At 43.7% G+C, this 16,994-nt stretch overlaps 1 protein-coding gene across 3 annotated transcripts in view; it reads right to left on the reverse strand.

Moving 5' to 3' along the window:
* Positions 1-604: 604 nt before the first annotated feature.
* Positions 605-16,994, reverse strand: part of RASSF2 (Ras association domain family member 2) — a 58,990-nt gene continuing 42,600 nt past the window's right edge. For all 3 annotated transcript variants that reach the window (NM_001435126.1, XM_005214436.4, XM_015474079.3), the window contains exons 6-11: positions 13,853-14,013; positions 10,226-10,327; positions 8,381-8,432; positions 7,768-7,889; positions 6,261-6,358; positions 605-5,099 (exon numbers count right to left, since the gene is read on the reverse strand). In NM_001435126.1, coding sequence (NP_001422055.1) covers positions 5,030-5,099; positions 6,261-6,358; positions 7,768-7,889; positions 8,381-8,432; positions 10,226-10,327; positions 13,853-14,013 — 605 coding nt within the window. In that variant the 3' untranslated portion in view covers positions 605-5,029. The remainder of the gene's footprint in view (positions 5,100-6,260; positions 6,359-7,767; positions 7,890-8,380; positions 8,433-10,225; positions 10,328-13,852; positions 14,014-16,994) is intronic.

Consider the following 16,994-nt stretch of genomic DNA (forward strand, 5'->3'; position numbering starts at 1 on the left):
CTTATGGCTCCTGCATTGGCAGTTGGGTTCTTTACCATTTGTGCCACCTGGTTGATCCCATCTAAAAATATCACAGCAGTACCCAGACTAGTGTTTGACCAATATCTGGGTGCCATGATCTAGCCAAGTTGTGCATAAAATTAACCATATCCCTTCCCCCATATCACCTGACGGAACTTGGGCCCTAATTGGTAGGTCTTAGGTTTGGCAACCTCTGGGGGGCTGCCACCAACAGAGATAAACCCAGGTCCCCAACCCGAGACAGTGGTTTGACCATTTACAGATGAGGAAACAAGTCCTAGAAGAAGGTTCAATGAATTGGCCCCCCAAAACCCAGGGTAGAGTTAGGACAAAAATCCAGCCTCATTGAACAGCTGTCCCCAGCTATTCCTATCATTCTTGGTTCCACCAGGGGCCTGAACTCAAGATTCCTAAGGAATATTCTAATTTTACTTTCTATTTGGAAAACTGGAACCAAGTCTGAACACATTCAAACCATAAACTCTGAAGGAAGAAAATCAAAGCCTCTCCCAGATGCACCTTCACATTCCCATCCCCAACCCTCCTATAATGCAGCAGACACACATACTCGTCCACCAGAAAATTCTTTTTGAGAGTGCTTTATTCAACAAGATCTAGGTCAGGTGCTTTAAAACATATCAAAATGTTACAGAAATTCACAGCTCCCTACTGAGGACTTGTCAAGTTACATTAAGATATCTAAACACATCAGTTTATAAATTCAGAACCAAACATTGAACCAGGTCATGTACCATTGTTTGAAAAGCAAGTTATGATTAAGATAAAAGATACTTCACAAAGCTAAATCAAATGGGGAAACCCTTAAGAAACACTAGCAGTTATACACCAGAAACCAGCAGCTTGGAAAACAGGTCTGCAATCTGCTGGGGAGGCTCCACAGGTAAACTGAGCTTCTCCCTTTACAGCTTGTCCATGTCTAGTGCTTGGCTACAACACCGGGGGAGCCGTAACCTCCCGTGACAGGGTAAATGCTGTCAATTCCCTCAGAAAGAAAGGGTGCCACATTTGTCTATTTTTACCTCTCTAGATCATTTCTCATCTCATCTGCCTCCAACAAGAAGACTTTGTGTAAAACAATTTAAGTAGAGACTTGACTAGAGAATCTGTACTGCTGCATCGGTGCTCAAGGAGATCTCTGCCTCCTACCTAGACCTTCACATCTTGGTTTGGGTGCTATGCTGGTGTGTTAAGTTGCTTCAGTCCTATCCGACTCTGTGCGACCCTTATGAACCATAGCCTGCCAGGCTGCTCTGTCCATGATTCTCCAGGCAACAATATTGGAGTGGGTTGCCATGCCTTTCTCCAGGGGATCTTCCTGACCTAGGGATTGAATCCGTGTCTCTGAGATCTCCTGCACCGGCAGGCAGGTTCATTACTAGTAGGGCCACCTGTGGAATTCCTTTGTTCATACAGAAATTTCTCTTGGAGATGTACCTATGGCACCGTGTTCTCTGTCCTACAGAGCTTTGAAACAGTTTTGTTTTTTAAAGAGAGCATCTCTTTTCTTTGAGAGCTTCTTCCCCTTCTGTATCCATCTCTCCTTCCAATCTCCTAACCCTGAAATAACTGCCCAAACTCCAAAGAATTCTGGCCAAGACATTTTTGCATCAGAGAACAAGGTTTGTGTTTTGAGTGACTTTTTTATTTTTTGGTCTTTATGTCCTAAAGTCTTATCTACATAGATGACAAAATATCATTATCTGGAGGTCTCTAGGACAGTGTCTTGTTTTGTTTCTGGTAGAAAGGAGAGAAAGGTGAATTATATTATTCCTTGAAGTCTCAGGCCAAAACCTCAACCTCAGGGCTCAGCATTTGTCACAGGGATGGTTAATCTCAGATTCTCCCACCTCAGCCTCAACTCAGAGTTAAAATCCAAAAGCCCGGAGGTCAGTATGCATTCCTCACCAGTTTGCACAGTCAAGCCTATTTTGTGCTTTTCAGTTCTTCCTGAAGGTAACCCCTCCCCCTCCCCCTCCAATTTAACTCCTCACATTCTCACTAATGTGATTACTAAGAATGTTACCTTGTGCTTAATTCCAACATCACCTGGGGGACTGGATCCCCTTATTACCAATCAGATAAACTCAAGTTTTTCCTTCATTTGATCACCTTATAACATAAGCTCCAGGAAACAGATTAAGTCGGATGAGGCTATGTCGCTTTTCACAAGTGAGGGAAAAAACCTATAAATTGGCCTTTTGTTCATCACACGGTTTCAGGTTCATTGCACACACTTACATAAATGCACACAAATCTGCCCAGGAGTTCAAAGCTGCAAGGCCATGTGATACCAGTGAGAAAATACAGCTCTGCATCACAGCAGTGCCTCTGTTTCAAAGAATCTTTCCAAAATTCCTGACTGGGTTATTAGTACATGAGAAATGATTTCTAAACAGGGCGAGCCAAAATGGAAAAGTGGGGTCTGCATTAAGTGGAATGTTATCATGTAAGAGATTTCCCTTAATTCCACCCAATCCCCAATCTTTAAAAAAAATCAAGCCTACCCCAGAATCACTTTCTCAGAAAGTGACCTGGCAAACTGACATTTGGCAACATTTCCATGTTTAACACTATCATAATGTTAGTGCAAATTAAAGAGAACTTTGATAAACCAAAACAGCTGTCCAATAAAAGTTAGTCATTAGTAATTTACGTTGTGGAAAAATTTTTCCCAAGCCATTCAAAGAAGATTATTGGGGCCAACAAAGGCTTTGAACGTTCAAAATAAAAATAACCAGAAAAAAAGTTTTCCAAGTCATTTCTCAAATGCAAAATTCAGGAAGTATGTTTACATTCACAAAACTGTTCTTTCCCATCTATAACAGAGGAAGCCTCTCCCTGGGCCCCTATTATTTTCTGTGCATTTTGCAGAAGCCCACTGAGGAGGCTAAGGCCCTCCTGAATTCCAGTCCACCCTGCACAAGGCTGGTGGATATCCCCACAGAGGCAGTAAGCTTGCTAAGAGACCCCTAGCAAAATGACAGGTGGCAGCATACCATCTTCTTGAAAGTCAACAATGAAACCACAGCTGTAAGCCATCTAAAGAGGTCTTTCTTGGAAGCCACAGTGGCAGATGGGGGCAAGGGTGCCCAGGGCAGGAAGAACTCTGCTGCAAAGGTCCACTTTCCTTGCAGGCACAGATCAGTGGCTCTTCTTTCCTCAACTGCCCAGCTCTCCAAATCTTCAGAGAGGAGGTAGAGGAGAGATGGAGAGTTCTACCCCAACAAGGCTCAGACTCCTGCTGTTAGGAGCTTCTGGCCCTGCTTGGTTGACCTCCACAGCCAGCACCCTGTTCCAACCATCCATCTAACCCTCTTCAAACAGTATCAGCTGTACTGGGGCTGAGCTACTTGTCAATCTTCCCAATGGGGGCTCCAAGGGACAGACTCTTCTTGCCCTTTCCCCTCCACTGGAGTCTCTAAAGATCACCCAGGTAGCTGCTCAGAGAAGCTGAGAGAGAAGCTCCATCCTAACTATGCACCATCACAGGGCAGTCCAAAAGGCATCTCTGAACCCCATACTTGGTAAATAGCAGAAGTCTTCATTCCTAAGAGTCCATTTCCACATACAAGGTGAGAGCAACTTGCAAGAATATAGTGGCTGGAAAGTTTAAAGGCTTGACTTCAAACATAGGACTTCAGCTCCAAGTGCAGGAAGACTCCTCGATTATGTGCAAATGGACTGAACTTACAGGCACCTGTCATTCTACAAGAAGTCTTCACATTTCCCTAAGGAGGGGAAATTTCCCAGCCACCCAAGACTAGGCGCTAGCCTCGCCAGCCAGTCAGCACCTTATACAAATGAGTGAGACCTGTTTCATAAGACATTTCTTTCAACTCAGGAGGCACCAAAGAATTGGGGTCAACAGCTTGGCATGCTGAGAGAAACATCAGGCTCCCCCTATCTCTGAGAGGTAGCCAGGGTGGCAAGGGCCAAGGCAGAGTCCATTCTTTACTGGTATCCAGACAGACACGTCCTTGTTACTTAGAACAATCAAAGTTTCCAGTGTAAAAACCTGTGGGCTTATTGCATCTACCCCACTGATAGTTTTTCTTTTCATCAGACCTGCCTTGAGGGCATGGTTTGTTAATTAATTTATTTCCAAGGATCTCAGACTCACAGATCCTTCTAGGTATACAGAGGGACTATCTATTAACACAGTGAAAGTGAAAGTCGCTCAGTCTTGTCCGACTCTTTGCAACTCCATGGACTGTAGCCCACCAGGCTCCTCTGTCCATGGAATTCTCCAGGCAGGAATAATGGAGTGGGTAGCCATTCCCTTCTCCAAGAATCTTCCCAACCCAGGGAACAAACCCCAGTCTCCTGTATTGCAGGTGGATTCTTTATCATCTGAGCCACCAGGGAAGCCCAAGAATACTGAAGTGGGTAGCCTGTCCCTTTGCCAGGAGATCTTCCCAACCCAGAAATCGATTCAGGGTCTCCGGCATTGCAGGTGGATTCTTTACCAGCTGAGCTACCAGGGAAGCTCCTATTAACACATAAATGCCCCAGACGGTGAGTTTGCTAGGCCTTCTTTTCCTTCTAAAGTTGAGCAGACATGTATAGTTGCTCCTTGGCACTTGAGAGGAGAAATCTTTTCTTCAGTCTAAAACCCCTCAGATTGGCGGTGACTCCTCTGGTTTTCCTGCCTACAAGCAGCATATCTGCCAGCCTCAAGCCCTAGTGCTGGTTGCTTGGAACTGAACTGCATGTGAATTTATCATGTAGGCATGTGGATGTGTACCATCTGAGCACACACATGTGCACGCACATTTTGGGTCCTCCTTATAATAAAAATTGAAAGTCCTCGTGAGTGAAGGAAAGGAGCAGGAAAAGAAAGGACAGGGAGTTGCTGGCTTCTCCATTGTGGTTTGAAAGCTGGCAAGATTTGCTTTTAAATGTTTCCGTGGAAGGCATCCAGCTTCCTGTGAGTCTTCTCTGGGCCACAATGGCCTCTGCAGCATCTGGATCCCCTTCTTCTAGTGGCTCAGATTGTTGCTGGGGTCTCAGCTATCTCCTCCAGCCTCTGCCGAATCATCAAGCGGAGCACAGTGTACCTGGGGAAAGAAGAGCTGTGGTGGAGAGCGGAAAGCAACACGCTCCCTCTCGGGACCCTCCCCCACCACCTGGGTCACAGTGGGGCCAAATGTGTCAACCCTTTGCTTCTCTTACTGGCCCACTCTTGAACCACTTCATTACTTGTGTTCATTACAACAGGATGAAAGAGCTGAAGAGGCTCACTCCAAACTATTATAATTATTAGAAAATCTGACAAAGAATGAGAAGGTGAAATAACATGAACAGTAATAAGGTTCCCTTCACTGAGTGCTTAATATGCTTAAGGCACTATACACAGAGGATCATCTAATCCTCAACTAGGCTGGACCACAGGAAATTGCCATTATTTTTACCATTTGGAGGAGCCTACAAAAATGGCAACTTCATATGGTTCAACCTAATATCAGTATCTGCATTTTGCCAAAGAGGATATAGTAACTACCAGGCATGGAGGTCCATGGCTTATTGATAAGTACTGTTTTTTATACCTTTCCTGAATTATGGCAATTCAGATACTGGAGTGGACACTGTTATACAGAGTGAACATGGCTTTGCACTACACAGCAAAAACTATATTTAAAGTTTGGCATAGTAAGTGCTCAATAAATGTTAATTGCTATCATACGACTTATCACCAACACAATAAATGAAGCATTGACTTTATTCTCTAGTGGCAAGAAAACCTCAATTGTTCTTCCATCTCTGTGAAATGTAATCTACTTTGTGACTAAATATGACAAAAAAATAACAAAATCCTTCCTAGAACAAAGTTTTAGTACTGGACTTTTCAACTCAAATGCAATTTCCAGAAGAGATGTTTAAAAAAAAAAAAGGAGGAAAGATACAAGGAAGGGATTTTAGAGGTACTCTGCTCAGATGAATTTCCATTACTGAGACAACCTTCCTAAAATCCTTGGAATATTTTTATGTCCCATATCAAAATGAGAAGTTGAACAAGAAGCAGAAAGACGAACACATCAATACAAGTTTCACGTCCCCACCTGACATATGGCATTGTCAACACAAAGTCCCCTGAACAAAGTCCATAAGACCCAGATCCCGGCAGCAGCTCACATAGCCCCTGCAGGGCTCCAGAGCAGAGCCTTCTCTCATTGAGGCCTCAGGAGAATCCAACCAGCCACCCCAGGGGCCATGCTTACTTGCGCATCAGCTTCTTGACTTCCCTATCTTCTTCCTCTTGGAGCTTCTGAATGAAGCTTTTAAGGACAGGCATCTCGAACTTTATATACTGAGCCACCTGAGGAGGAAAAAGTAAGTCTGGGGTGTAAGACCCCTATCAGCACTATTCCAACTTTTTGGGGCATCTCTCTCATGGCACAAAGGCTTGGGAAATCTGTTTCTGTGCTAATTCAGGATTTCCTCAAAGACAGGAACCAAGTGTTATTCTTCTCAAGGTGGGCAGAGTCCATGATAAAGATCGCTTTATCTACATGATATTTAATACATTATCTCATGACTTCTCATTTTTATCTCATGTATTCAATACCACGAGAGGTAATGTCAAACACAGAAAAGCACTTTCTCTTGACTCAGTCATGCAGAGAAGACTGGAACTCATAATATTCAATAAACCCCTCTGATCTCCCCTAAAAGAATTTAAGGAACCATGTTCAGAATGATGATTTGTGCCTCAAGTCTCAAACAGGTATCCAAATGTGAACTTCCTCCTGAGAAGCTGTAAGTGAGAGAGTGGCCCCCACCAGCCACTCTTCGGTCCTCACCCGAGTCCTTACCCTGCTCTATCAGCTCTTCTCTATGCAAGAAGTATATGTCTTCACCCTGTTAATGTTGGGCTCAGCTATGCAACTTGCTTTGGCCAATGGAACATGTATGTGGATGTGACATATGTCAAATCCAAGTGGGGGCTTTAAATGAGCTTACATGGTTTTTTGCACTCCAGCCATCTGCCATAGGAAGCATACCTAAGTAGCCACTGCCTCTGAACCCTTGGCCTCTGAATAAGACATACAATGTAGTGAAAGTGAAAGTCACTCAGTCATGTCCTATTCTTTGTGACCCTGTGAACTATAGCCTACCAGGCTCTTCTGTCCATGGAATTCTCCAGGCAAGAGTACTGGAATGGGTTGCCATGTCCTTCTCCAGGGGATTTCCCCAACCCAGGTATTGAGCCTGGGTCTCCTGCATTGCAGGCAACTTCTTTACCATTGAGCCACCTGAAGTCAACCCACATCTAGAGCAGAATGACTGCTACCAGCCTGCAGAATCCTGATCAACAAAGTAAATGTTTGCTGTTTTAAGTGACTAAGATTTGGGAATGTTTGTTACTATAGCAAAAGCAGACTAATGCTCAAGGTAAAATCTCAGCTAACTTCTTGAAATTGCTTAGAAAAGGTTTGCAGAAACTTTTCAGCCCTTAAGTATACCAAAAAGCCTGAATAAATTTATTCCTTCTATGGAAATCATTTTGTGCCTGAGCATTCTTTCAATTAATTATCACAGGACACACCCTCAGCCTAGCCTCTACATTAATTTTCCTTGGCCCCAAGATCACTACCATTCAAGAAAACCTAGTATTGAGAAATAGCAACAAAGTTGGGCAAAAAAACCAAGCTATAACCCAGTTATCATTTATCCAACCCACCCCCTACCCTCCTGGGACAGATATTGGACTGAAAAGGGACTCACATCATAGGTAACTTCCTCCACCTGGTCCTTCTCCATCAGGAACACTTTGGAGACCTGCTCACATGGGCCTTGGAGGATCCGGGCAATTAGAGGATAATCCGTGTTCTTCAGCTTCTGTTTCTCTGGAACCACACACAGCCAAGAGCAGCTCTGAGTTGCCTGAGGTCTTTCTTACTATAAGTAGCTGTCAACTCAGGGGTTCAAATGGACCCGACACCTTAGGAGATGCGGCCATACAAGTCAGGAAACTGATTTGTAAATGAGAGATTCAACAGGTATTGTTCAAAGCAACTGCTGCCGCTCTCCTACCCCTCGGCAATATTTCCATGCCTCAAGCCTTTTGGAAGATGCTGCATTGGAGAAAATAGTTTTCTCTGTGCTTTGAGAAAATCCAGTTCTTTTTTTTATAGGCAGTTAGGTTTTAGGGTTTGTTTACTGACCATATATGGCATTCCCCAGTGAACTTACCCAGGGAGCCCACCCGCCTTGAAGACAAACAACATTTGGAGGTTTCCAAAACCAAGAACTAAGCAAATGAGGGAGAGATTCTGTTTTTAACTTGCTATTTTGAGTTAATTAAAAGTTTTAAGCGCTTTGTATTCTTTATACTTACCACCGCTGGTATGGACCACATACAGTGCAAACTCCTCTGCCGAGTTCTCAATCTGAATCGGGAAGGAGCAAAAGATACTCACTAAAAGCATATATTTACACATCTAAACTGTGGCCATTTCTTCTTCTTGAACGCTGCAAAGCTAAATAAATAATAGGCTCTTTTGAGGGGAGGACTGTTTATCTACAGTATTAAAAGTGATGAGGATATGGGGCAGGTAAGTAAGTTTATTAATAATAATAGGTAATAAGAGCTAATATTTATTGCACCATGCTAGACACAGTTCTAGCAAACTCTACATGTTTTAATTCATCTAATACTCATGAAAATCCAGTGAGAAGTAAAATACTGCCTGGCATATCAGTAAACAAAAGATGTTACAGTCATCAGCGATTGCAGGCACCTCCAATGGTGAGCCAGTGAGTCCTGACAAGGACTCAGGAAGGGATCAAAAAGTACTTGCCAACTAGCAGCCATTGGACTATAGCGACTCCACACGTGACCCCAGAGGAAACTTAGGATGGGAAAAGACTGAACACTGGCCCAATAGCTGAGGTGCATATCCAAAGAACGACTTCAGTGAGCCCAGACACTTGCATCTTCCCATACCTAGAAAAACTCTAAATTCCTTAACTGGAGATATCTGGTTTTCCTTTAATTCACAATAATCTTTTGACATTCAGACTACTTGCCCTTTGTTGGAAAACTATGTATTCTAGCTCCCTCCTTGTCTCCTCGGAGCAATTTTCTCAGGATTACTTGAGATGCTGCCTCCAGGGCTTGAAGTCCTAAGAATATCCGCCAACTAAAACACAGCTCTCACTCACAGACTTAAGAGAATGAACTTACAGTTGCCTGCGAGGAGGAATAGTTAGGGAGTTTGGAATGGACACATACACACGGCTGTATGTAAAATGGATAATCACCAAGGACCTACTGTATAGCACAGGGTACTCTGCTCAATGTTATGTAGCAGCCTCGAGGGGAGGAGGGTTTGAGGGAAATGGATACATGCGCATGCGTGACTCAGTCCCTTCGTTGTTCACCTGAAGCTGTTAACAACGTTGTTAATCGGCTATACTCCAAGACAAACGTCAAGATTTTGTTTAAATAGGAAAAATACATAGCTCTCAACTTTCAGGTTGAGCAATTTTTTTTCTGTTGACACCAGCAATGGGTGCTCCCAACCTCATTTTACAGATGGGGAGGCAGAAGCACAGGGATTTTAAGTCACTTGTCCAACTCATCCAACCAGCAGATGATGGGTGGAGATTCAAACCCAGAGCCCATGCCTTAAATCACTAAGAGACACTGGCTTCTATAAAAATCAGAATACCTGGTTTCCAAAAGACTTAGAAGGTGATGGTGGAAAACACAGAGTAATAAGACTTTAAAAACACCATGCACTGTAATTTTCACATCTATTAAAGACTGATATTTTAAAGTAGCTTCCCTAAATGCACAGAAGTCAATATGAACATGGAGCCCTGATCCAGTCATCAGGTCTGGGGTCCTTCTCTGGTGGAGAAGGACCTGAGGGCTGGTGCTTCCCAGGCTTCAGTGGTATCAGAATCCCTGTAAGCCTTGTTGAACAGGTTCCCTGGCCTCCTCTCTGAGTTCCCATTCCAGTGGGCCTGATTCAGGGGAGAGAGGGACCTGAAAACCTGCTTTTCCAACAAGCTCCCAGGTGATGCTGATTTTATGGGATCTAAAGAACCTAAACCTTCTCTGCCCAGTGCCCTCCTACCCTGGCAACACACACTCTCCATAGCTTCCGCCCCTATACCTTTGGGGGTCCCAAGGCACACACATCACTGTCTGAGACAGCCAGTGGAGAGAACTTGCCTTAAATTTGTTGAGCAGCAACTTCAGGACCTGTGGAGTCGTCATGGTGCTGTTGATGCGGACATTGGTGATGGAGCCATAGGCTGGCGTGAACACTGATGTCTGTCAACAGAAGAGTCTGACTCAGAGCAGGTGTACAAGAATGGGGCACTACAACCCAAGGGACAAGGACAATGGCACTCAATCTGTGCTTCCTGAGAGTCCCCTGCCCCTGACAACCTAGAAGTATCAGGCTTTAGGTCAACAAAGAGCCCTGTGTTTTGTCTAGCTCAGGAACTTGCACCCACCCCACCACAGCAGGCTGGAGGGATCTGAGCTGCCAATTTGCAGGCCTGGGGAGGGAAAGAGGAACAGATAAGGAAGGCCCTCCATCCAAACAAAACACACATAAAGCACCTTCCTCTACAACTTCAACAGGAGGAAGTCTGTGATCATTCTTCCATGATGCAATTGTTTCTAGGGCCAGATTAAAGCCAAACAGCAAGACTGAAGCTAGCTTGGGGTCTTGAGGTGGGAGACAGATGGGCCCCAGGCTGAACAGTTTCTCCCCGTGAGTAGAAATGCCTTAATAGTAGAAACTCCATAAAAGCAAGATGATGGAGAAGGCTGGGCTCTGCCCAGATAAGAGATAAAAGACCACATATTTCTCAATCTTGAAGTTAAGGAAAGAAAAAAGAAAGTGAAGTCACTCAGTCGTGTCTGACTCCTTGCGACCCCACGGACTGTAGCCCACCAGGCTCCTCTGTCCATGAGATTCTCCAGGCAAGAATACTGGAGTGGGTTGCCATTTCCTTCTCCAGGTGATCTTCCCAACCCAGAGATTGAACCCGTGCCTCCCGCATTGCAGGCAGATGCTTTACCATCTGAGTTACCAGGGAAGTTAAGGAGACCTTCCCAATTGCACATGCACAAAAAGGCTCCTTGGAGGTCAAAGAGGGAGGGGGTATGATGTCAACTACCCACAAGGCCTTTTCACTAGAATCTGAGGCAGGAGCTAGATGGACCACAGGCTAGGCATTTACAACTGGTCTCAGGTTTGCATTTCATGGGCAGGAAAAAGTGGGCTTCAGGCTGGACACTTACAATTAGCCTCCTGTTCATATTTCCCGAGACAGGAGATAGGTGGGCTCCAGGTTAGATATGTTTGCTCTCCAAAGGGAATAACAGAAACAGGGTAAATGGATAGGCTTTGTCTCCTATCTATTTACCTTAAGATAATAGTCATGACAGGAACAGAGATGGGCTAAATCTTATTTGAATAAAGGATAAGGAGGCCATATATTTCCCATCTTTGAGGCAAAGGAGACACTGCACATGTGCATAAAGGCTCCTTGGGGGTCAAAAGTCAGGGGACAATGCCAGGCCATGATGAGTCTTGCTTCTCCCAGGATGCTTTCCTTCAAAATCTATCTCGTCTGAAATGTACATATGCACGTAGGAGGAAGGTCTTGAGACAAATTAGCCAGGGTGGCAAAACAAGATGGTTGGCCAGGTGGAAGACAAAGACCCAAAAGGACTGCCCTATATTAAACACCTCTTAAGTATGCTCCTCCTCATTAGGGAGGACACCCATACCCTTTCTCTCCAGGTGTGTGTCTCTGCCTTGCTTCTTTCTCATCTAAACAAACTGTTTCTCTGTGCGCTCTCCCACATGTTTGTTGTGCTATGTCTCTAATAATAAACTCTGTACTTGCATTTAGTTTTTGCCTCCATGATACATGCATTTTTTCACTAGGAGCAAGAGCCAGGGAAAAATAGCTTCCAGCCTCAAGCCCTCGCTGGTCTGGTGGCTAGGATTCCTGGTTTTCATCCAGGCTATCCAGGTTCAGTTCCTGGGCAGGGAATTAAGATTTCACTTCATGCTACTGTTCACTGGGTGCCTCTCCTAGATCAAATCCATCTTGGCTAAGAGATGTGCATGCACACAGGGGAGGACCCTGAGATATATCAAATACTGACTCAGAACCAGGCAAACCAAGATGATTGATCGAAGGAAATCTAGAAGAAATGCGCCATAAAAGTGATTCAAACTACTGTGAGGGTGTGAACTTCTCTCTCTGAGCCCTCCAGGGTGTCTATCCACACATACTGTACTCTTTCTTCCTAATAAACACTTTACTTGCTTCACTCCTTTCTGCCTGTAGGTGGAAATTCATTTCTACACAGTTGATGGGCCAACTTTGTCACTGGCCACTGGTCCCTGGTGGTCCAGTGGCTAGGATTCAGCAATTTTCCTGCTGCTGTCTGATCTCAATCTCTAACCAGAAACCAAAACCCTGCTTCAAGATGCCATAGGCTCAGGCCACGTGAGATCAACCTGAATCCTGCAGCTCTATTTCAGGGCAGCCCTTTAACTCACAGAGAAGTCAGGCCACATAGTAGCTGGAGGCACATGGTGCAGAAAGAGAGTAACATGTGGATTGGGGGTAAAGGGGGTGATTCTGATGAGGGTTGTCTATGGGTCATCTCACATCTCACTCACTGAGATAGGAACGAAGGGGGCAGGGCACAACCATTAAAAGAACAGCACAGCCATTGTGAACAGGATCCCACAAAAACTGGTTGGCCCAAGACGTCAGCAGATTTGACTTCCAGTAGACCTTCACCTGGAGAAGGCAATGGCAACCCACTCCAGTACTCTTGCCTGGAAAATCCCATGGACGGAGAAGCCTGGTAGGCTGCAGTCCATGGGGTCTCCAAGAGTCAGATATGACTCAGAGACTTCACTTTCACCTTTCACTTTTATGCACTGGAGAAGGAAATGGCAACCCACTCCAATGTTCTTGCCTGGAGAATCCCAGGGACGGGGGAGCCTGGTGGGCTGCCGTCTATGGGGTCGCACAGAGTCAGATACGACTGAAGCGACTTAGCAGCAGCAGCAGCAGACCTTCACCTCCATATGCATCATTGTAATGCATTAGCATCTAAATGACCCACTCACAGGTGCCATGACAGTTCTGAGGTCAACCATAAGAGGCCAAAAAGTGGGTGGTACCCCAATTCATGGAAATCCCCACCCCTTCTTCAAGATAGTCAGAATATTCCTCCCACTAGGAAATTATCCACCCCATAAAAACTAACCAACCCCATAGCCCAGGGCTGCTCTCACATTCCCAGATGAACCATTGCCCTGGGGCCACCACTCTCCTTTTGAGATGGCCTACATTCTGTCTGTGGAACGTGTATCTCCCAGGGCTACACTCTCTGTGGAGTGTGTTTCTCCCAGCACTGCTCTCACTTTCTCAGGTGACCCCATGCCCTAGGTCCACCTCCCCCTTCTGAGACAGCCCACACTCTGTCTATGGAAGAATGTGTAGCTCTCTGAGTAAACCTGCCTTCACTCTACTGTGGCTCACTCTTGAATTGTGTGAAGCCAAGGACCCTCATTTGGTGGCCCATCCCAAAGGACTCACCCAAGACCTAGGACACAACCATCTTCTCACAGTTTTTCCCACACCACCACCATCTGGGGGGGCTCCTGATCTCTAACAGAGCCAGCAGCCCACCCACAAGCCAAAGACTGAGTGGTTTCCCAGGTGTCTGTAGACCTGATGTGGCAGTTGCCCAGGAAGGGCTCTTGCTCCCACTAGGGCTACCCCTTGCCCCGTGCTACCCTGCCTCCCCTACCTTGTGGTTGTAGAAATGGCCGTTGATAGAGAAGCGGTGGCGTCTGATTCGCCGCTGGTCACTGGGTGTCCTCACATTGCCACGACGACGTACCCCAACATCACTGCGTGTGCGCATCAACTGTGGGGTGTCTTCCTGTAGGGACTTCAGGCCCCTGGAGTCTGAGATGGAAAGAGGAAATGAGCTCTGTCTGCCTGGACCTGGGATGTGGCAGTTACAGTAACTTCTTGACCAATGCTACAGTACCTACAACTTCCCCAAAAATATATTTTATAAAAACAGTATTTCTTGCTGGGGAAAAAACATGATACATAATTTACCAAAAAGCAATACAGTGACAAAGTTTAGAGCACAGACTTCAGAGCCAGACTCCCAGGTTCAAACCCCAGCTCTACCACTGCCATTGTAGCAAAGTTTGCCGCCCCCAAATGTCACTGGTATGCTGAAAATAATCAAGACCCAAAAGACTGATAAATGGAACAATACCTGCCATATCAGTAAACAAAGGCTATCACCGTCATCAGCAACTGCAGTCATAGCTGATGGTGAGCTGGTAAGTCCTGAGAGAACTCAGGAAGGAAAGAATACCTGCCAGTTAGCAGCCACCAGACTGCAGCCACTCCCTACGGTGACCCCTGAAGAAATTCAGGAAGTGAAAACACAGGATATTTGCCTCAGATAGCTGAGGTGCATATTAAAAGAATGATTTCACTGAGCCCAGACTCTTGCATTTTCCCCTACATAGAAAAGCACTAAATTCCTTAACTTGAACTATCTGGGTTTTTAAAATTAACAATTATCTTCTGATCACCTGTCCTTTGTTGCAAAACTCCTATATATCTTAGCTGCCCACCACTGGATTCTTTGCAGCAGCTCTCTCAGACTGGGTTCCTTGAGATGCAGCCTCCCAGGCTTGAAGTCCTAAAAATTCCCTAAAATTCTTAATTTTTAGGTTGTAATAAGTTTTTAGCCAAAAAGACTCAGGAAGAAACTGATTTTTCCCCTAACTGTCTGAAGGATTTAAGATAGCAGGCCTATTATAGGACTAGAGCTACAATCAGAGATATCTACAAAGAATATGGACTAAATGTGGTAAAGGAAACAGAGATCAAAGTTCACCCCATGTCATACTGTCTTTTCAGGGCCAAGCAAACATCTGTTTACCAACCATTGCTTTTCCATTTCCGTGTGAATCGCCTTCCTCCCCTCTGAAGTCCCCAAATACCACCCCGTAAAAGGCTGGCAAGTATTAAACAAAGGGGAAACAAAGTCATCTTAGGAGAAATTTCCCTGTATCTTTGAGATGCAAATGTCCTATCTGGTCTCCTCATCTCTGCCATCTCTTTAAAACGCAAATTTTGAAAAAAGGGTAAAGTAATTTAGAACTTGACTTGTTTTCCATAAATATTAGTAAAAAAGGAAGAAGCCTTTTAAATTTTTTCTTATTCTGTTATTTACAAACTAGTGAGTTCTGTATTGTGATATCCGATACGACTAAGTTTGGAAAATAAAGTATAATATTTCTTATTGTGTCTGTGTGGATATGTGTATATCTCAGTAAGTGTCTTTGGATATCATTGTTAAGGTTAATTCATAAAAGAGCTCTGTTTAAGTTGCCTTCAAGAAAAGTAAGTGCTTACAAACCAAACAATTCTAAATACAAAGGAAATTAAGCTAAATTAGTTTTAGGTTCAGTGAACAGGAAAGTATTTAGTATTAAATTAATATCTTATGTTAATGTTTGTTGATCTAATTAATATAGATATGTCTTTGAGCCATCAACATTAAGCAGCAGTCTTTTACTGTACCTAGTTTTAATAGAGGTTAAAGGAAATTTTGTTATACCTGTTGCAAATTTGTCAGCAAGAAAAAATAACTTGCTAACTTTAGCTAAAAATCATCTGAAATAGTTTCTCCATATTTTGGTAACTATTATTTGTCTCTTGGTTTTCACTAGAAATTAAGATTGTTAGGAATTCTAATTTGAATATATAATTAAAGCTACTGAAGAAATAAAACATTTCAGTATGGTAGAATGTGTGAGGAGGTTAGGAAGGCATGAGGAGGGACTTCCTTGGTGGTCCATGTCCCTGCCAATGCAAGGGACAGGGGTTTGATCCTTGGTCCCAGAAGATCCCATGTTCTGCAGAGCAATTAAGCCTGTGTTCCACAACTACTGGGCCTGCACACCTAAAGCCTGGCTCTGCAACAAGAGAAGTTAGCACATTGAGAAGCCACCACCACCCCCTACCATCCCACACTGCAACTAGAGAAAGCCTGCATGCAGCAGTGAAGATCCAGTTATAATGTTAAAAAAGACCCAGTTAATAAGAAAACAGGAGAAGAAGGTATGAGGCATGAAATTACATTTTACTGAGAAAGTTTTATACAAGGTCAGGATTAACTAAATTTAGACTGAAGTTGACTAGGTAAATGGATTTTGTTACGTAAACTAATATAGGGCTGGAATTTGATATATCTCTTTCTGTTAGAAGTGCTCATTTTTGATTACAGGTTGTATGAGTTTCTGGGCCCTTAGGTGATCCATATTTGCTTTCTTTTAATCATTTTGAGACTTTGGTTAAATGAATAAATATTGTTTCACAGTGACCTATGATCCTCCTGTGTTTTAAAACCTTTTTGATATTTTTAACAAACTTTCCCAAATATCAAAATCTGACTAAAGCTTTTTTAGGCTCCAGCTGACTCTGAGATACTTCAAAAGAACATCTTTGAGACATTTCAAAGAGGAAGGTCAAACTAAGTTTATTTGATATGTTAAATTACTTCAAAATTCTTGTCAAATGGTTGGAGAAGAACCTTAGGTTATAGTGTATGGATAAATGCCACTAATGTAGATATTCCAAAATTTATGTGGAATCCCTAACAGCTGATATGTCCTGATACATTATCTAAAATGTTATATGTCACAGAAATAACCAAGTTTCCTGCTAACTGCATTTTACTCAAATCTTTAACTAGGCAATTTTAAGTTTTGTACATGGACTGATGAATATGGTTTATAATTTTATGACTTTGAGAAATATACTAGATTTAATTTAAAAAAAAAAAGCTTTCATGGTATGACCTACAATAAGCTAACAAAGTATACCTTTGCAAACAAAGCTGAAATATTTATCAT

The sequence above is a fragment of the Bos taurus genome, chromosome 13 (genome assembly GCF_002263795.3).
Source record: "Bos taurus isolate L1 Dominette 01449 registration number 42190680 breed Hereford chromosome 13, ARS-UCD2.0, whole genome shotgun sequence".
NCBI classification, from domain to species: Eukaryota; Metazoa; Chordata; class Mammalia; order Artiodactyla; family Bovidae; genus Bos; species Bos taurus.